Source organism: Pleuronectes platessa, chromosome 12 (assembly GCF_947347685.1).
Source record: "Pleuronectes platessa chromosome 12, fPlePla1.1, whole genome shotgun sequence".
Lineage (NCBI taxonomy): Eukaryota > Metazoa > Chordata > Actinopteri > Pleuronectiformes > Pleuronectidae > Pleuronectes > Pleuronectes platessa.
In genome coordinates this window covers 12,040,881-12,062,220 of record NC_070637.1, presented here as the reverse complement: position 1 = coordinate 12,062,220, position 21,340 = coordinate 12,040,881, and the positions used below count along the sequence as shown (strand labels likewise).

At 41.9% G+C, this 21,340-nt stretch overlaps 1 protein-coding gene, 1 long non-coding RNA gene and 1 pseudogene across 4 annotated transcripts; 2 read left to right on the top strand and 1 right to left on the bottom strand.

Annotated features, from left to right (window-relative positions):
- The first annotated feature begins 4,867 nt into the window (after window positions 1-4,867).
- LOC128453778 (uncharacterized) lies at window positions 4,868-7,851 on the top strand. The gene is made up of 3 exons (XR_008341544.1): window positions 4,868-4,983; window positions 7,372-7,443; window positions 7,538-7,851. It is a non-coding gene; the product is annotated as an uncharacterized LOC128453778 (long non-coding RNA).
- Window positions 7,852-9,878: 2,027 nt separating this feature from the next.
- tbxtb (T-box transcription factor Tb) lies at window positions 9,879-12,378 on the top strand. 3 transcript variants are annotated; one of them, XM_053436686.1, is made up of 8 exons: window positions 9,879-10,084; window positions 10,185-10,449; window positions 10,584-10,718; window positions 10,907-10,968; window positions 11,070-11,131; window positions 11,239-11,412; window positions 11,753-11,885; window positions 12,108-12,378. In XM_053436686.1, exons 1-8 carry the CDS (start codon window positions 9,879-9,881, stop codon window positions 12,376-12,378), a joined length of 1,308 nt encoding a protein of 435 aa, XP_053292661.1. The 3 variants fall into 3 exon arrangements, with proteins under 3 accessions (XP_053292661.1, XP_053292660.1, XP_053292662.1); XM_053436685.1 differs by having other exon boundaries at window positions 11,236-11,412; XM_053436687.1 differs by lacking the exon at window positions 11,239-11,412.
- A 1,141-nt stretch (window positions 12,379-13,519) lies between these two features.
- Window positions 13,520-19,416, bottom strand: LOC128453827 (zinc metalloproteinase-disintegrin-like batroxstatin-2; annotated as a pseudogene).
- Window positions 19,417-21,340: the final 1,924 nt, after the last annotated feature.

Here is a 21,340-nt window from a genome sequence, read left to right as displayed (position 1 = left end):
CTATCCAGTTTGTTATGCCTATAAAATGTATCACACAATAATTAAAGTAAATTTAAAGCATTGTAATTTAAATCACCAGGCCCAGGGTTCTGTTTCATAATATAATAAAACTTTACACCAGGGGTCAGTAAGTGTTCACACATCAGGAGGATGGACAGAGGGGGGTTCTTCAACCTAGATGCATCTTACAAACAGTAACAGAGAGCTTGCAGACTTATACAAGCTTGTATTAATACTCACATGGCAACTAAAATGACTCACACACAAAATAATGTGTGCTGTGCACTATGAGACCAGAGGTGTAGTTGAGGCGCTACGCAAACACACAATAACAGGGGTCTGCTTCATTTAGAGCTGAATGAAAATACTGTTGGTGTTGTTGTCACGACCCAAAGGCCAGACTGTCACTAGCTAGTGTGGAAAAAAAAACATTTCTATTGGAATTCATGCGGAGCTCGATTCAGTGATATGAATAGGATTTGCGTTGTTCATGTGTTGAGTTAATGAGGCTTTACTTCATCACATCATGATGCGCAAACCAAACAACCAAGCACCTTTGTTTTACACAGTTTACCCTCTTTTCTTCATGTGTTGACAGTTTTAAATGTAGCATGGTCATTTGGGGGGATTTACACCAATGTTGAATTTACATTTGTAACTACACTAAGGACATTTTGAAGTAAAATGTATGCAAGTGAGGGGCCAGATACTTTGCTTCAGGCCCCTATCTCTGCAATAAACTGAATATCTGCTCTAACAACCCAGAACCTACAACACCTTCACTTTAACTCCTGGAGTAAAATGCACGTCCTCAACATGATAATAGAACTTAATCATGTCATTCTTAATGTCCTGCACATTCAGCAATACACTCAAACACTGTTCATCATTTTAAACATATTAGCAACTATCGTATGATTTTGCTTTAGTCAAACATTAACTTAACATTAGCTGTTTCCAGTCTGGACATATCTCTTGGATCATGATCTGATAGGACACACGTCTAATAGATTCAATTCAGGTTTGAATAAATATCGACACCAAGCCTTATTTTCAAGGTTGACTTATCTGCAATCATTAATTTCCATATTTCAATTTCTGGGCAAAACATTATGAAAAAAGATTAGGATTTGTCCACTTTCTTTCTCTGACACACCTGCAACTTAATAGAAACACAAAGGTTCTTTCTGTTGTGGTGTCACCGTTTCTAAAATCAAATTTTTGCCTGACATGAAATTTAAAATCCATGACTTGATTTCATTTTAAAGCTGGGGTCTTTCTTTCTAAATCTTTGAATTCTTATAAAAATACTTAAACTCTCTTCTTTCTTTTTTTCTATCTTAATTTTCATTTATGCATATTTCTCCTTCCCTGGTGATTTACTTTTTGTTGTCTCTGTCCTAAGTGGGTGTGAAAAGAGCAATAAGCTTCATAGAGGTGGGGGTCTAACATGAGAGAGATCCTGTCTTATCTTCCCCTCCTATAAAAGCCGAGCTCCTTCAGGAGGATGTAATTGTCCCCTCTAATGACTTGCACTTGAGATGGGGGGGGATAAAGACACAGCACAATAAAGGACTTTAGAGACCCTCCACTTGGAATCCTTTGCTTCAAATTGCTGAGCAAATTTTCCTTAACTGGGATGGAGAGGCTCTGTCACAGACATGGCGGTGAGGCAGGACCAAAGCAGGGGCAACAACACCTGCTGGGGCCTAATTGGTCCTTGGTGCAGTTGAATGACTTCCTGTGGCTGCGTGTTTACTTCTCATTTGTTGTGTGTGCTCTGGTTCCCAGCCCCTGAAACAAGGGAGGCTCACTTTAAGATCCCTTTCCCCTCATTTCCTGTCTCTGACCGTCTGTCTGCCGCCGTCTCTCCTGTTCTCCGCTCAGAAACAAAAGAAGCTGGCCGTCTCCAAGCTGCAGCACAACGACTCGTACCTCAGGTCTCTCCCCAAAACCAGCTACTACCAGGTAGATCACTGTCAGTGTCATAACACCGAAAGCAAAAGGTCTCATTCCTCATTATAACATCCATCAAAATCCCTCTTTTCTGAGATCTTTGACCTGCAGAAGCAGTTAGTGGAGCGTGGGCGTCTCAGAACCCACCACGAGCTGGAGGCCTTTTACACGTGCATCAAGTACAACGGTCCCCCGTCACAGCTACAGAGAAGTCTGCAGGATGTCCGGAAAAATAGTTAAGTTTCAGCTCCATTAACACAACTTTAGATTCTCTTCATCCTAGAGATACAATGCGTGGAAAGACTATACATGTGATGTTATGATGTCTTAATGTTAACAGTGCTGGGAAGCAGGTCTGCAGCTGATGTGACATCTCAAAGCAAGAAGTCAGAAAACCCCCACCCCTGCACTGCTGAGGATAGAGAAGAGGAGGATGCCGTTTGCTGTCCCAGGTTGTGTTTATCTACGCTTCAATAAGTCTGCATTTATTTTTTATCAGATTCTGTATGGACCACTATGAATATTCATAATTTTTCCTCCTACAAATCATATTTAAGTGGCTATGTTTATCAAGTAGATATATAAATATACATAATTGTAGCTTCAAACCATGAACCTTTTTGAGGAGATTAAGTGTTCGTCAGTATTAAACAGATATAATGAAAGTTTTATAGTATACTAACTTTATTTGAGGACCTCTAGTAGATCTGGTGTTTTACATTTCAAAGGTTTAGGTTTTGGAGATGGTACTCAGCTGCAGAGGCCTCTGGTCTCAACTCTGGATCTTTGTTTGTGCTGCCTTCAAGTGCAAACACCGACTCCACTGGAGGCTTGTTTAGCACACACCCTTCTGCAGGAGAGAGCTGAGGACTCACGTAGAAGCCTCTGTGCTGCGCAGCCTGGTCCGTCCCCCACCCCCCCCCCCCCCCCCCCCCCCCCCCCCCCGGGACGCTCCGCTCCGACTCTCGCAAACATCATCTGGGGGGGATGTCGTAATTATGTCCACTACAACAAAGATATAGCAATTGGGTCGGTGGTGTCACTTCATGCCAGCACTGTGAGCAGATGTTAAAATGTTTGGAGAGTTTCTTTCCTTTTAAAGCTTTATGGGCTTCCAGGCAAACAAAGCTCCATTTGCGGAGAGTGGAGAGATAATGTCAGAGCCTGTTTGTGGTTCCTCTCATCATTAGTTATGTGCTCTAAGTATTTCCACCTGCTATAAAACCAATATTCTTTAGCTTTAGGACATTTAGTGAAGATAAAACTTCAGCTGATGTGTAACTGACGTTGTCTTTTAGGTCATTAACTTACACATATACTAAAAAACGACACATTTCCATCAAGACTGATACTTCTTGCTGTGATATTTCAAATTCTCACAGAACTTGAAATTAACATTTTCAACCCTTCTTCAAATTTAAACCTTCAGCACTTTCTTTTTTATCTGCTGTTTCAGCTTTATTTCACTTTAAATACTACTTCAAACTGTCCCACAATTTAAACTATTTAAAGCCTCTTTTCCATATATATAATCTTTTTGTATTTGAACAGCCTGAAACAATGATTTATATATATTTGAGCAAAGCCTTTCCTACATGGCCTTTGGCTGTTTGTTGTGTTGCTATATCCAATTACACAACAAGAGGCAATTACATTCAGACAAAGTTTCAAATACACAATTCAGAATTATTCTGTGCCCACTGTTTTTGGTTTTAATGTGAAGAAATGAAACTCAGGGTGAGGTTTTATCAGATCCGCTTCACTGTTTGCACCTGTTCTCCTCAGCCTCTGTGTCCCATGTGGTTTGCATGCTGTGAATGTATAACAGAACAGTGTCATACTGTTAATTAGGGCTGAGCTGTGTTTAGTAGGAGCATGTATGATGTTTAGTACGAGGCTGCAAATGTGAAGCTGCACATTGGCTTGGGGACATTAGGAGCTTGGTAAGAAGGCGAGTGAAGCCCAGCGCCAACAAGTCTTCCATCAGTGTGAAATCGCACCACTCCACAGACAAACATGGAGACAGGAGCTCACCCCTCCACCCGCCGCACACCCAGCCCGCCTGTGCCAGCAACGCATTCCCCGCCTCCATGAGAAATACCCAAAATAAAAGCAATTAGAGCTGGAGCCAAAATATGGAGTTGGAAAAAAACGTGGCTATTTTCTATATAAGTAATGAGCAGATTTCTCCAATCTGTTCCTGTTTGAGGCTATTTATACGTTTATTATTAGCTGCTGTGATTTATTGGAAAGTGGAGGCTGTAATTCTTTATATTTGTGGCCATCTGGTCATAGTCCCGTCAACATGTTGAATTTCACAAGTAAGCCGTACCGATCAGCAAAATTAAATTTACCAGAACATACCACGTCTATTACTATAAATTGACCTCAATGAGGGGAAATTGAACATAAGACGGGGCTGGTGCTGCCACTGCCTATTTTGTAGGAACCTGCAGGTCAACATCTTCAAAGAGTAATTTGAGTTTTTCCTCATTCAAGCTTCTACAGCGCCACTTGTCAACACGTCAGCACAAATAGTGTTTATGTATGAGTGCAGGGAATCTCCTCCTCATTCCTCCACCTGCATCCTGCACGGCACATGGGGTTTGTATAGATCTGCTACCTGATGCACTGTACTGTGAGTAAACGCTGCCTTGCTCAGGACACCTCCCCGCAGCCAGTTTGCACCCAGCAGACAAAGTGTGTTGTCACCCGAGTGTGCAGTGTTATCGGTTGTGAGCAGCACCACAATATGGCTGCTCCTGTGAAGTAGCACACCGTTAGGAATATATTAACAAGCCGACATTTTGTGTGCAGGTCACATATCAAGGCAGCAAGAAAGCTGATAAACGGGGGTTTTACACGGCTGTAAAGGGATGACGCAGTTTTTCTTTGAGACTAACTTACTACAAATTTGTGTGTGTCTGTAGGTTTTTAGAGAAATGGCCTGGTCCAGGAGAGAGTTCGACTGAGCTGATCCTCGGGGGCAGCCAGGAGAAGGATGCAATCGAGCCAGTGTTTCCAAAGGTCGGTGTCAAAACCATAGGGGCAGTATTCCCACTTAACAAGGCCAGTGAGAGGCAAACCCACCTGGAGCAGTGTTCACTCAACTGCCTCTTTAAACCCAACCTGATCAGCAGTGACATGGATCGATGTGGGATTAAATGTGTTTCCTTTGTATCTAGTTTAGCCTCCTCTCATTCTGACGTTTTGGTGGTGCAGTCATTCTAACTGTTGCCTCACAGCCGGCTAGGGCCTTTTGTGTAAAATTAGCATGTGTGGGTTTTCCCTGGGTTTTCTGACATCCCTTTTCAGTCCAAAGACATACAGGGTGGGTTAATTAGAGACTTAGTGAAGTGAGTTTTGGCGTGTATGGTTGTTTGTCTCTCTGTGATAGACGGGAGGGCGACCTGGGTGTACTCGCCCAGTGTCAGCTACCATTGGTTTTAGCCCCACACGACCCTCAAAGAATAAGACATAAACTGTGTCTCAATTGTAGGGGCCTCATAATTTGTGACAGACAAATGTTTCATCATTGGCAGCTGAGACACATCCCCGCCAATGTTTTAATGAATAATAATAATAAAACTGCTATGACAACAAGCAAAAAAGCACAACCGTCCAAAATAGTCACCATGAAACTTTGAACGATTAAGGAATTATGCTGCAGCTCATATACTGCTTCTGGCAGCTCTGCATGCGGTTTGTCCAATATCCCTTTTCAACCAACGAGAACCAGTTCTGGGCAGGTACTAGTGCTGGTTCACAGTTACTTTTTCACAGGCCAGTGCCGTTCAAAGAGCCACGTCGTATACGGCTCTGCTCTCCCAGGTAATGCTAGGACTAACTTTAAGCACAACAAAAAAAAAAAGTAGCGGATACATTGTATTTTAATGAGTGTTGCTTGTAGCTTTACTTTTCTGTAATCGAGCATACACAGACATTCAAACACAACTGGTCCAGCATATTTCCACTGCTCGTCGCGACCGCTACGGACATCAATCAACCCCAAGCTTCATCTTTATATCAGTCTATTGGAAAAAGCGATATAGCTTACATCAAATAAAGTGGGGGCCACTCTTGTCTCTGTGAAGGAATCATCAAGCTGCCATCGGCCACCAGGTCTTGGCTTAGCATTTATTTTGAATCTTTACAACGATAGCAATGATGAAGGGAGAGGCTGGAAAAGAAAAGTCAGATGAGAGATGAGGTGATGCTCAGGTGCTGAGCTGAGCACATACGGACGAGCACGCAGGACTCATTTTTCCTCTCACCTCTGTGTCAAATTGGGCCTGAGCAAACAGAGGATGAGCCCGGGTGGAGGGAGAGCAGTGGAAGGCAAACAGAAGTCAGACAGGACTGGTGAAAACATTACTCACCGCGGCTTTTTGAGTTGACGTCTCAGATTCACCGCTGCCAGAGAGGCCTGACACCCCTGTCCAGCTTTGAGTGTTTGTGAGGCACCTATAGTACGCACTGTATGGACGAGTTGGAATGTGGTGAAGTCAGGGGACCACAACCACCATACCTTCATAAACTACATGTCCTGAGTTTGTTATATTGTTCTGATAAGTATAATGTATTTTTTTATTTCTAACATGGTTATCTCTTCATTATATGAGTGGTAGGTTAATTGTCCTGACGCAGGCTGCATCTTCACTTATCAGTTTGTGAAAGAATAAAGTTAAGGTAGAAAATGTAAATATCTATATTCTAAGATCTTGTTGGTCTTGAGCCACAAATTTACATTTTCATTTCCCTGACATTAACATGGAGGAATCACAAGGTGTTAGCTCCACTCTATGGTCATTTTCGTGGTTATGTTCAAGTAACATGTTGTAACATTATATTGTATATTTAAGAGTTTAGATTTTGTAAATCCATCCACACTCATAGGCTATGTTATAAAGCACATTATACATTTGTGCCTAATAGTTGATTTGACAAAACTGAGTCCATAGCATGTTTTACAAATTGTAAGCAGGAACATAAAGTGATTTATGTTGATCAGGATTGGATGGATCCCCGATGGTCCTTTAATCTTTAAAAAGAAGCAGAGTGAACACATGCTTTAATGTGTTTACTTGACTTGCACCTGCATTTTACCCTTTGATGGAAGAGGCAATGGGCTGGGAGATCTATTGCTACCATAGAGCAATAACGGTAATTCACACTGCTGCAGTCTCACATCAGGAAGTGGCCAAGTGGGACAGTCAGCACTGGGTGGGGTGTTGGAGAAGTAGAGAAAGGCACCAAACGAGACACTAGGACTGTGGGAAATAACACTGGCTATGACACCTCCGACTTTCACACCACTGGTTATCTCAGCTCATACCCAGGGGTGTCTCATTTTAAGTTACTTGACGATTAATGGACAAGGAAATGATAAATGAATGTAATATGTGCCACCTTTAGATGAAAGCCCCCACATTTGCAACTCTGCAGCCCAACATCATGAGGAACTTCCGAAGCAAGATGCCTGATCTGGTAGGTCAGCCGTCAACGTAGCCTCTTTTGATGACAGTGTGGTTTCCCAACACAGGACGACACATGACAACCCTTCACTTTTTTCTCGGACCAGACACCTGAGATTCCTGAGCAGAGCAAGAGAGCAGAGGTTTACTTGAGACGGCTGAGACAAATGCATCAGCTTTGCTTGACCAACATGGCTTTTTCCCAAAGGTTGGTATTGTAGCAAAGTTCTGAGATTTGATCCCCTTCCTATGAGTTTGAATTGGATCTTTTGAGTAGCGTTCAGTGAGGAGACAGAAGATCAGGAGCGTCGTCAAACAAGTCTTTCAACTGCTCTTTAAACTGAGCGGGGTTTGTTTTTCTCTGCTTGCTGTGAACTCTGGTCCAGACTGTTGGACAGAGAGAGAGACTCACTGTGCTGGCAGGAGGAGCGAGGCGTCCACGATTTGGTTAGTAACCCAAACCAGCCACAACACAACACAACACCACAGAGCGCTATGGAAGCTTACACGTAGCTGTCACAAGCTATCTGCCATTTGATGTTTGTAAGCTTTATATTTTATTTGTTTTGGAAGCCGTCATGGAAACAGGTCGCACCGACTAGAATCACCTGCATACAGTGGTTATTTGTGAGCGAGACCCTGATGCAGCACATCACCACCTCTGTGGATGTAAATTAGTTCTTGTGTTTTCCGCTCTTGTTCTTCCAAAGGTTCTTCCAGGTATTAACCCCAAACAAGGGAAGAGGAGCCAAACCAACCAGCCACCTCTCAGTGACCTGAAACAGACAAGTGTCCAGAAAAACCTCCATGTCCCCAACAGCTGAACAGAATGACCCCGTCCAGGTGCACGAAAACAAATATTTTAAACCTTGTTTTTGTACTTGTTTGTTGGAGACAGAGGAGGGATTCTCACTTGGCATGTTTCATGGTGTTATGTTGGCAGCCTCCGTTGTTTTGAGACTCTGGTCTTGGACACAGCAGTGTGTGCGGCCAGAAAACACCTGATCCCTTATCCATAGAGGATGTATGACAACAAGGCACACACGGGTAAAATGATTTCTTAAATTGAGAAAATTCCTCGACCGTGGGTTTAAACTTTGGAGGAACTACACAGAAAACAAAGATCATTGAGGAAATCATCACCTTTTTATCAGGAATATGTCCAGTTTTCGTCCATGTTGTGATTAACCCATATTACACACTTTTATACTGTCATACAAACATATTACATAATAAAATAGGCAACTATCTATATCTATCTAATTTGTTATATTTTTAATTATTCTTGTGCCATCTCTTTCAATGGTTTTAGCACATTTTACACAGTAAAGACCTAATGTGTGTGGGAATTTTATGAAATTAAAGTATCATTATAACAACATGTAAAGTTTATAAACACAAACTCCACCTCTTTAGAACTGTTTTTTAAAGAGTGATTATGATGTGTAATTTATATGTCAATGTGGGACTACAATGTGCTTTTATATATCTGTATTTTATTTTATTTTCAATGGCTTTCCCTGCAAGTGTCTGAGCATTTTTAAAAGTATTATATGAATAAAGTGTGCAATGATGATTTACATACAATTTGTTATTATTATTATTGTTATAACACAAGTTGATGATAATGTATGGCCAGCAGTTGACTCTATTTATTGAACCTTAAAAGCCCTTTTTTTTGGCCATATTATCACATTTTATGTATAAAGTCACCAGGCAGGAATTATTTAAGAAAAATCCAATGAAATAACCTAAACCAACACTGCTATAGTGTGTCTTAATAGTTCTTGACTTATCTTAGCTGAGTTATTCTAACCTAACTGCATTGGATTGACAATCAGCAGTAAATTATTTATTTGTTGGTCACTATTTTAAGATTTAAAAAAAGTTGTTGTTTGAGACACTCCATAATAAACAGCAGTGGCCATGTTCATCTTGAAATGAGACATGTCACCCAGATGTGTTATCAACAATGTTTTCGACAGTGCTCGATGGCACAAGAAATACGCCTGCTGCAGTGAGATTAGAGACAAATGTAATCCTTGTGTCGCTGAAGAAGGACCAGGGACAGTCAGACTACTGGTTTAGCATCTGCAGTTGTGACTTTGATCTAAGTGTCAATATTTACAGGTTGATGTAATAAAGTAGGTTCAACTGCTTCATTCACTTCTCTGTCATCCTGTGGACCTCGGTGATATGGCCGCTCCCAGCCAATCAGCGACAAGCCCGCAAAGATCAAAGAGGAGACGAGCCAACCACCTCTGCTCCAAACACCCATCCTGACATGGAGCTCCTCTTCTCTCTATATATTCGGACAGTGAACGTCCTCGGATAAAGTTTGTCTCTGCGGAGACACGAACAGAAAATAGAGACTCAGAGGCAGATTTCATCTTTATTTCTATCTGACCGGGAGATCACACATATCTCGCCCTGGAGCTGTTGGACAGGATGGCCTCAGGCGCCGGTGAGTGCTCCGGGAAGGCCAGCAATTACCGGGTGGACCACCTCCTCAGTGCGGTGGAGAGTGAGCTGCAGGCCGGCAGCGAGAAGGGCGACCCCACGGAGAGGGAGCTGAAGGTGACCCTGGATGAGAACGAGCTTTGGCAGAAATTTAAGGATCTTACAAATGAAATGATAGTGACGAAGAACGGCAGGTAAGCACAAGAAAAAACATCCCATGTTGACAAACATACTGAACACCACACTTCTAATATACTATGTGTTACTTTTTATTCTGTTATTATTTCCATCAAGGCGCATGTTTCCTGTGCTGAAAGTCAACGTGTCCGGGTTGGACCCGAACGCCATGTATTCTTTTTTGCTGGACTTTGTGTCTGCGGACAACCACAGGTGGAAATATGTGAACGGGGAGTGGGTCCCCGGGGGGAAGCCCGAACCTCAGACTCCCAGCTGCGTGTACATCCATCCAGACTCCCCCAATTTCGGAGCGCACTGGATGAAAGCTCCGGTCTCTTGTAGTAAAGTGAAACTCACTAATAAACTCAACGGAGGCGGTCAGGTGAGGAGACGAGTTGTACTTTTTTTTGCAGGTTTCCTTTCAGATAATATTTGATTTTGTATTTAAAATCGAAAAGAAAAATTTAACTCGATAATACGAAATCACAATGTCTGTTCTAATGCGTTGTTTCTCAGATTATGTTAAATTCATTACACAAGTACGAGCCACGCATCCACATCGTGCGCGTCGGAGGCCCAAAGAGGATGATCACCAGCCACTGTTTCCCAGAGACACAGTTCATTGCAGTAACTGCATACCAAAACGAAGAGGTTGGTAGAATAAATAATTTTTTCAAACACGTATATTAAAAAATACTTCTTCTACAACAACGATGTTTGTTGTATGTGCGTAAATTGATCTCCGTAGTTTTACGCATTCTTTGAATTTGGATCTTAAGTGAGTTTAATGATGGCGAACACTTTCCTGATTCTTTTTGTCGTTTATTTTGTGGTTTTAGGTAACTGCTCTTAAAATAAAGTACAACCCTTTTGCCAAGGCCTTCCTGGATTCAAAGGAGAGGTAAGACTACATGTGAAGTATAGTTTGCAGAATGTAAGAAACACATTGAGTCCAGCAATCTGTCTCACAGAAATTAATTATGTCTAACTGTATTTTTGCAGAAGTGATACCAGAGACATCAGAGAAGATGCCAATGAAAACCAACAAACAACTTACTCTCAATGTAAGTGTACACAATCATTTATCCCCAATTTGTCATGCTTTACAGACAGGTAATTTATATAGAGCTCAAATGGTCCCATCATGTCTGTTCTCTTGTGGAGCCAGTAGGTGGCTGGTTTATTCCTGGTGCAGGCTCCCTCTGCCCCCCTGCCAGTCCCCATGGTCAGTTTGGGGGTCCCATGTCCCTCTCGCCATCCCACGGCTGTGAACGCTACTCCACCCTGAGGAACCACCGCTCCGCCCCGTACACCAGCCGGTACGCCCATCGGACCAACTCGCCCAGTGAGTGCCCTCCTCCACCTTTCACCTTCATGCATTCAGGAATCACACCACTTCCTCCCCGGCTATTAACAAGAAACGCAAACAAATGTTGCAGAGTGAGGAATGTTGTGCATTCCTCTGGCTTTTGTGTGAGCGGAGCCACAGAGCTGTAAATGGCCTGGCTTCAGAAGAGGAATGTACGGCCAGAAGATTCACACCTTTGACCGTCATAGCCGCTGCTATCAGAGATACAAATCTGAGCAACAACTGCTGTAGTGATAGAGGGATTGGTTTCTGACGAACACATTTGAAACCACTTGTGACCTGTACGCCTCCGTAACCCCAATGCTTCTGTTTGCAGCTGGCTACTCCGATAACTCATCAGCTTGTCTGTCCATGCTCTCAAACCATGATAACTGGTCCAGTCTGCAGATGCCATCACACTCCAGCATGATGCCCATGGCCCACAATTCCACCTCTGGTACCAACTCTAGGTTTGTGTGATCTCTCTTAACTTATTTTCATTGCATCCTCTCAACATTAAAAACATTTAGGAAACATACACAAGAAAAAAATAAGAAATTGCCATAATTCCTAAATGGATGCAGTGTCCATCTCTTCACTGATGTTTCTGTTTTAAACTTGTTGTTGTACATACCTGAAAAAATGTTCAGAGAATAGATGAGTGAGATGTTTACCTGTCCATCTCTCTGCAGTCAGTACACCAGCTTGTGGTCAGTGAGTAACTCACCCCTGACCCCCGTGTCCCAGAATGGAGACTTAAACAACAGCCTGACATCCCAGGTCCTGCGAGGGTCCAGCAACTACTACCCAGGCCTGGCTCACTCAGTCACAGTGCCCTCCTCTGGCTCTCCCATGTATGACAGCGGCGCTCCCACAGATGTGCATGACACAGCTCAGTATGACGCCTCTCCACATGCACGAATCCCATCATCCTGGACCCCTGTCACACCCCCGTCCCTTTGATGGGAGGGTCCTGGTTTAGAGATGTTTTCAGGGAGCTTGAATTAATCTAAGATCTTTTCAATCAAACAAATATCCACATTTCTTTTGGTCAAATAAAAATAGAGTTCTTGAGCCGGAAGGTATATTTTCTATAAAACACGTACAGTTTACGTATGTATTTTGATTCAATATTTCATATAAAGTATATGTTTTGGTTGATTTTCCATCAGATGTTTATGTTCAGCAGAGCAGCAAAAAGTACATTTTACTATTTGTGACCCAAAACCATTTGAACCTGCTTATGTTAAGCATTAATCCATGATATTCACAGAATTAAGCTAATACAACATATACAGCTGAAAATGTAAACATTGTTTATAGTGTGAATGAGAAAGCAATTGAGGATTAACTGTAAATAGAATGATGAAGCTTTTTGTGCTTCCATGACCCTGTTTGAGTTATTATGTTTGAGATGATTTGAATGATTAAATCAGAAAAGAAAATGTAAATACTCTGCTCCACAGATGATTCTCTATTTTCCATGTCATTAAAAACAGCATGTCAAGGTTTTTTGTTTGGCTGATTTTAAGACCATGTGCTTCACTTCCTGTTGCTCATTGCTCACTACACTGGTCTGCACCTAGTTTTCAAGGTATCATAATTCAACCACTTTGGTCACAGTGTTTGTTCCTATTTCCTATGGAGTGGAATCAGTGCTGAACTGTTCTCATTGTGCACGTTTAAGATTTACTACAGTAACAGGAACTACAGCAACTATATGTAGGTTATAATGAGGAATGGTAGGAGTGTGAGTTTTTTTTACTAGGAGAGTGAAATGACAACTAAAGTAACTAAATAAAAGTAAAGTAACTAAAGTAACGTAAATTTACCTCAAGTAACGTTATGGCTTTGTTCGCGTTGTGTAATATATAATAGTTTATGATGAATCAGAGGATGTTTATGTAGGTTGACTGCAAACATTTAGGGAACTATATCAAAAATATGTAGGTAATAATGAGGATGTTTTTTTTTTTTTTTAAATAACTTCATATTTTTAACAAATAATATTCAAACAAGAAAACTGTTCAATCATCTCCAATTTTGACACAGATGGGGCAGCAGTAATCCTCAGGGGAGACCGCAACAGAGGGAAAAAGCTCTGTCACCTAAAATTGCTGATCCACCGGGGGTTCTTGTTTCCATTGTCAAACAGACGAGTGTCTCCTGAAGGGATCGTCTGGGTCCGACTAGGTGGGACAAATACTCAATAAGTAAATGCAGCTTCTTCCGTTTGTTTAACTGTAACTGTTTTCTTCAGTGAAAAAACACATGTTGACTTGCACTCTGTGGCCTGAAAATGTATTTCAGCACATCTGTGTTTTAGCTGTCTTCCTGTGAGACGTTTATGTGTTTACTCACAGTGACGGACTGCGTGTCTGTCTGTATACGTACCATCTGAGTGTGAGGCAGCGGAGACAGGTCGGAGGACGGCTTCGCCTCACCGGCGGCATTGGAGGCTTTGTCTTAGTGATCTTAAGAAACCAGATTTTCACATTTCAAATGAGCAGTGAAATGTATGCATGCAAATGTATGAACATTGTGGATTAAGTGACGTGTAATGTTTTCAAGTACCGATTTTGTAGCCAGTGGCGGCAGAGGTCTGGATGGAGGTTGTGGCTTAACCTGATAAAATAAGAAATTTAATATCTAGCTTAACTAAATGAGCTTCAATGCTCCAGTGTGTGGTTGGGCATTGACAGAGAACAGAGGTATAATGGAAAGTCCCTCTGACCAGATGTCTCATTGCTGTGATACTGTATACCTGACAGGAAGGAACCCTTATTTGGTGGTGTCTCACTGCCATGACCTTGATAAAGAGGGTGTATGCCCTTATTCTGTGATGTTTTCTTCCAATAAGGGCATACAACTCCTACAGGGGACAGACAAAGCAGATAGACACAGATGATGATCTTGTGTGTTTTTTTCAATTATGTTTTATGAAACGCCTCTTTGTATGCGTTCTGGCTTTTGTGTACTTGCGGCCAGTTCCATTTTCAGCACCCCTGCTTGTTGAGTAACCTCTGCAGAGATAACTATTAAAAAAAGACTAAAAGGCAACTCCAGCCTGAGAATTTCATTATTTCAAATCTCAAGATGGATTTCCATCACAGAGGTTTGTTTGCAGGGCTGAGCGGCTGAGTGGCCGAAAACTCCACAAATTAAGGCTGGCTGATGATTGTGTTCCTGTGACAGGAGCTGTCTTGTGTGCTGCTCGACCGAAGCACCGGGCTTGACCATCCTGGGGTAGACTGGAGGCATCTGTAGTATAATAAGCACAGTTGCTGATATTAAATATGGAAATGCTTAAGAGTTCTGTCTCTTTAGCGTCCCTTTTACACTGTGGGAATAACTTTACCTCTTTGCAGATCGTCTCTTTCTGATGCAGTACATCGAAATCCAAATGACCAGGACCACCAGCAAAAGTGCTCCAACCACCAGCAACACAGAAAACCACAGCATGCCTGTCTCTGCACGCACACACAAAAACACACAAGCACACGTAATAACCAGGACGATATTCTATCTATTGCTCATGGACGAGCACGCATCACTTGCTCGGACCACAAAATTCACTGTAACATCATTCCTGCATTTTTACAGACTTAATTGTGTGAGAGTCAATGAGACGTTATAAATCTTGGTGAAAAATGCAGGATTAGAGGAGCGGACATGTGTAAAGCGAGGACATTTAAATGGTCAAACGACTATCGAGCATGTCGTGGCGCTTGTACCTTCAGGCAGCAACGGAAACAGCACGTCGCAGAGGGGCGGGGCCCAGCCAGGGTCGCAGTGACACTCATTCTCGTGGTTACAGACCTGTCAGAGATCACACTCAGTTAAGCTGTCACAAATCTACAGTGTTCCAAAGAGTTGTGAGGTGAAAAACGTGTTACCCCGTGGTTGTTGCATTTGGATGAACAGTTGTTTGCTCCAAACGCCAATACGTTTGTGATGTTTTGACACCGCTGGTTGTAGCACACCTGAAAGACACAAAAGACGCTGTAAGGACACTGTTCACCAATCTGTAGTCCAGGGAGGTTTTTTTTCTCACAGGCAGTTTTCTCACCATGTTGTTGCCACACTTGGTGCCTGTAGGTACAATGCCCAGATCTGCAGGGAAGTTATCTGCAGGGTTTATAAAAACTTCTTTGCAGAAACATAAAAAGACAATACAGCTGCAGATGTAAGAGTCCTGATGTTTCAGAATCAAAGCAGATCTAAACCAAACTGTCATTTTACCTGGACCCCGCAGTCTCTTGCAGTGGTCCTGCTGTGAAGGACACTGCCCATTGTAGCAGTATCCTTTCCCACGGTTGCAGGACAGGCCGTTTTGGGTGTAGGCATCAGTCGGACAGAAGGCAGAGAAGCCGGTGCAGTAATCTGCCAGGTCACAGTCCCCTGCCTTTGGTCGGCAGACACTGCCTGATGGTTTCAGCTGTGGATGAGAGAGAAACACAGGCGGTGATGTACCGACTCATTGAAATACATACACTGACACACACCTGGCCAGATGGCACAGTCAGACAATGTCTCGCTATATGGTAACACATTTAGTATCAGCGTGACTTCCCTCATCTAGAGTGGACATAGTTTGTGTGACTTACTCGGCAGTTGTGGCAGCACTCTCCCTCTGTACACTGGGCTAGTTTGCAGGTAGTGGCAATGCAGCAGGTATTCGTACATTCCTATGAGGCAGACAGAGGATAATATGATTCAGTGCTTTAATTCTGTGATTTTATGCATGCAGCCGGTCTTAGCACAACATGCACAGACCGACCTCCACGGTGCCACAGTCGCACTCCTCTCCAGGCTCCAGGAAGGCGTTCCCGCACACTGGCCCTCCGTGGATGCGATTGGTGGAGGGGGTGTTCAGCAGGCAGGCCTGGTCCACCTTCTCAAAGATCTGGCTGAGCTGCTGCTGACTGCAGATGCTGAACAGCTTCGGATACATGTATCTGGAGGAAAAACAAGAGAAGAGAAGGTAAATATGAGAAGTATAGAAGGAGAGGTAGATGTGAGGGGGTTTTATTGCAGGTGAGAAACTGAACTTACCCCGAGGTCCCAGACATGATGCATCGTCTCACAAAAACTGAGGCGCCACAGACACACATTCCAGTGTTATGGACCAAGCCAAGATTGTGACCTATCTCATGAGCAATAGTAGAAGCCACTTTTAATATGTTAGTGCTTACATCCTGTGTGTAAAGCAGAAAAAAGTTTAGAATTAACATTAACATCACATTGTCATTCCCTTCTGATTTCTATATTTTCTATGCAGATATTCTACAATTATCCACGAAAAATGTGATTCACCCGATTGACGCCTCCAGATCCATACTTGCACATTGAGGATACCCTTGCCAAGCCGACAACGGGATAATCAAAATCCCCACCTCTGAATGAAGAAGAGGTAAACATTATAAGACCCCAGCTCTGACAGGTTCAATAAAGGGGAGTTCAAACTTCTGCGTCTTACGTGATGAACTGTGCGTTGTCGTGCGGGATTCTCGGCAGCAGGCTCTTAAGACGCCACTCGAGGAATCGATCGAGGGTGACCTTGGAATCAGTGCTGACCTCTATCTGATCCTTGTCCGACCAGATATCCACGCCGACCAGCATGACACGGACACCCAAAGGGCGATACAGCTAAAACACACAATGATAAAAGCAGATTAATCATCAGGTAAATGGCTGATATCAGTATTTTGGAAACAGGTGAAGCTGTAAACCACTGGGCGACTGATGCTGTCACACAGGGAGACACACATGAGTTTGCGGTGTCAGTCACGTCGGCCCTTCTCTTTCAGAGTACGCAGAGAGGTTTATGTGATACGTGTCAACATTTACAGTTAAAGTTAGATTTTCACAGCAAGGAAACTTTCTTTCCCTTTTCTTGGTCGACATACAGTCTGTAAAGACTGGATAGTCTTAGGACACAGTACTGCATTGATTTACATCCACAGTGAGAAGTGGAGTCTGATGTGACACGGGGTTGTTGCTGCTTTGTGGAGCAAAATGAGTCTTGTCGGCATTCGAGCCAAATAAACTAAATGACTGGTAAAAATAGGGACGATGTTCTATTAAGTCCAGAGACTTAAATATGTGATATTACATCAAATTTAGTTTTTAAAATAAGTTTTTATACTCATTTGAACTTTGTTGTGGTCCTGGATCATTATCTCACATCAGCTTTGTTTCTTTTGCCGTTCAAACATAGCTGTGTTGAATCATTTTAAGTGACCGACAAAGAGAGAAACAAACATACCTTGTCCACATGGTTCGCTATTTCAAGCATCCTGGTCTCTATTGTCTTCTTATACTTCTTATACTGAAAAAAATAAGAGATCTTTTGTTTTAACTTAAGGAACTTTAAGCAATAAAGTCTCAGACATAAAACACAATCATTCCACATCTTGAGGGGAAAGTGAATTACAGATCATCATGATTGAATGTGCAGTAACAGAAAGAAATCAAACCTCAGTGTGGTCAGCCACAAGAACCAACTCCACTGTTCTGGGTTTTACTGCATGTGCTTTGGTCTGGCCTTCGACTTTCTGAATAACACAAGATTTTAAGAATATCAAACATTAGTCTGTTTGTGTGTTTGTGTTTAGTTAAACCCAGGATATTGTTTGATGATGATTAAAAAGGCCCAGTAAGCGAAGGTACTGAGTTTAGTTTTTTCAACAACAAAATACAGTGGTAATCGCAGAGAATCATTTTTGATTAATGCAATTATGGCATTGAATAAAATATTTAAATCAATGTTTTATTTGTGTCTTCCTTATTTCCCTTTTCTACTGTGTTCCCATGTTTTCATTTCCTTTCTTTTTATCTTAGTTTTTTTTTGACTGAATTTAAAACTAATGTAAAGTGGATTTTTCAACTTACTTTAACTCATCTTTTTGTTCTAATGTGGTTAAAATACAAAAAGATCCCCAGTATAGTGTGTTTGTCTGTTTTATGTACATTTGTTGCGGCTACGGAATTATCGGGACTTCAAAATGTGTATCGTCATAATGATACGAAGCTGATGTGAACAGTAGTATTTTATTGCATGAAACTTACCTTCAAGTCCTCTTCCAGACAAAAATCAACAATGACAGCGTGTGGTGTCATCTCTCATAATGAGGAGCTTTGTTGTTGAGAAACTTGATTTTGATGAAAGAGTTCAAAGGTACATACCCTAAGACGTGGAATAGTTGGGATTTGAGCGCCCTGATCCGAATAGTGTGTCGCAGAAAAGTCCTCCCTGATTAGATCACTCAGTATGTGTGTGTGTGTGTGTGTGTTACCTGATGTGTAGCAGCATCCCTGGTGGGCAATGAATCCTTCAGTCTCTGAGGTGTCACAGTTTGGTACTTCTTCACATGAGGTAGAGTCGTCCTTATACTGTATGCTATTATTCCTGCAAGTAAAGAAATATTTCAGTAAAGAAACAAACAAACAAACAAACCAACAAACAAACAAAGGAAGGGTCGTACCCCAGGAAGAGAGGACAATTCCTAACAGATATCCATAATGAAGCACGTTGCTGTGTCGGACGGACTGTGTCATTGTGTGTCTGAAATCTCTGAAATCTGAGGACCTGGACTGTTCTACAGGGTCAAAATGGGGTTATCGGTGTGTCATGGAATCCAGCTCTCCTAAATGGAGAAGGCTCCTTTGAGGACACAGTAGACTCATCTTTGACTTTACATGACATAGACTCATCGTCTATGTCATCAAAGCAGCCTTCTTCTAAATGAGATGGAAGATAAAACTATCAAAGAATATAGCAAAGAAACACCCAGCCATTTGACCAATGTTGTGCATTAGAAGGGGTTTGCCGCGACCGGAGGCTGAACTTGCAGTCTTTGGCTGCTCACAGACTACAGCGTGCCTACCTGCAGCAATGCAGCAGTCTCTGATGCTGGGGATGATTGTTGCAAAACGGCTAATCTTACTGGAGTGGAAGTCGATGTCTCCCCCTTGCTTTCGGAGGTGGTTGGCTGACATGGCATCAACCATACAAATGGAAAGACTCAGGTTCACAAGGACTAATTCAATTGGAAAATTTTTGGCCATTTGGGGCCACTTCCTTGCCTACCTGGACGAAACCAGGACAGATGACAAGTAACTGGTAGCCTTACTGTATATTTGTCTATGCACTCATCTCTGTGTATGTGTGCTTACAAAAGTCACAGCTGTTTTTCTTTTTCAATTTCATTTTACATGTCTGAGCCGGGGTGTTATTATTGTTGTTGTTTTTGTTATGTCTGTTTTTTCTTTAAATGGAAAATGTAAATAAAAAAAAATATAAAAAAAAAAAAGAAGGGGTTTGCCTAGCTTGTATAAGATAAGATTAAGATACATTTATTTGTCCCAAACACAAGCACAGGCACACTCATGCAAGGAGTGAAATTTAGCCTCTGCTTTTGACCCATCTGGTGCAGGACACACAGAGCAGTGAGCGACCATGTACGGCGCCTGGGGAACAGATGTTGGGGGAGTAAGGTGCCTTGCTCAGGGGCACTAGACAGGGTAGGGAGAATCCTCTTGGATTTTTGGACAGATCAATCCAGGTTCGTCTTTTTGTTGTTTCTCCGTGGAGTCGAACCAGAGACGAACCAGAGACCTTTTCTGCCCATAGTCAAAGGGTTAACATGTTCAGAGTAATCACGTGAACATCTAAACTCAACAGTGCAGTAAATCAAGGAATAGACCATAATGGCACACAAGATGACTGGCCAACAGCTGATACATTTTCTGCTGGACTGAAGAAAACTTCATGAGAGATTCAATGAGGTCAAAGCAAAGCTGACGGCTGTTTTGATGGTTGGAACATACTCAAAAACTCACCGAACTTTGCGGGCGCATCAGGCCTGGTGAAACTTTACATATTTTGGACATCTGTACAAATTGAAGAAATGTAACATTGAATGATCTGCAACATAAAGGTGGAACTGTTCTGGTCCCTGTAGTTTGATCTTGGGGGGGATTTAAACTGAATTGAAGTTCACAATTACAATGCAAAATATATCCAAATTAAAATGTATGTTAATGATATTTATGGTAGGAAATGTGTGTTTAAGGTTCAATATTTTCCTTAAGTAAATCTATACGATGTTTGGTTTGTTAGTTATTATGAAGATTTTCCTTGTTTCCCGTTTCAGATCCAAGGTGGTTGCTGTGGACGCTTTTTTTCCGCTCCCGGTCATCAGACAGCAAGTATTTTGTTAATTGCCACCGTTAATATCTTTCCAATTTCTCAACATAAATAATGATGAATGAAAGTTGATTGATGAGCTCTAACTTACCTGATCGATTATTTAATATCATGCCTTTAGCTTTTGTAATTTTAACTTCACTTCTGTTACAAGAGCTCTGTGAAACAGATTTTACGTCTGCTTCGGTTCCCTCACTGATTGCTCACTGTGTGTGTGAAGACAAAGGCAAAATTTTATATCTCTACTTTAATAACAATTGAATGTAGGGGTTCTTTGTCCTTGCCTGTGATACACACACTCTGTACATGATGTGTCATTCTAATTCTTATTTTATTTAGCTTCCTATATTGTCACATCTCACAAACTTGAGTTCAGCAAAGCTTTGTTTTTCTTCAGCATTAATTGATAACTTGTCTCTATGGGGACATAAATGACCAAGGCAGCTGAGTTGCCTTTAAGAAAGTTAATAAACTGATTGTCCATCTCAGAATTTAAACCGTATTCATTTAAACAATTGTATTTAAAACATGTTCTCCACAAATCTGTCCCTTCAGAATGTAAGAATCCTGACTGATAACAACTTGAGTCAGTCTGACGATTCCTTTAAAGTTTGGTCCATGATGAGATTGTCAAGTTAAAGTTAAACTATAAGAGAGAACACAGCATGTTCACGTTTAAAAGTGTCTGTAATGTGAGAGGTTTTTCAGAGGTTT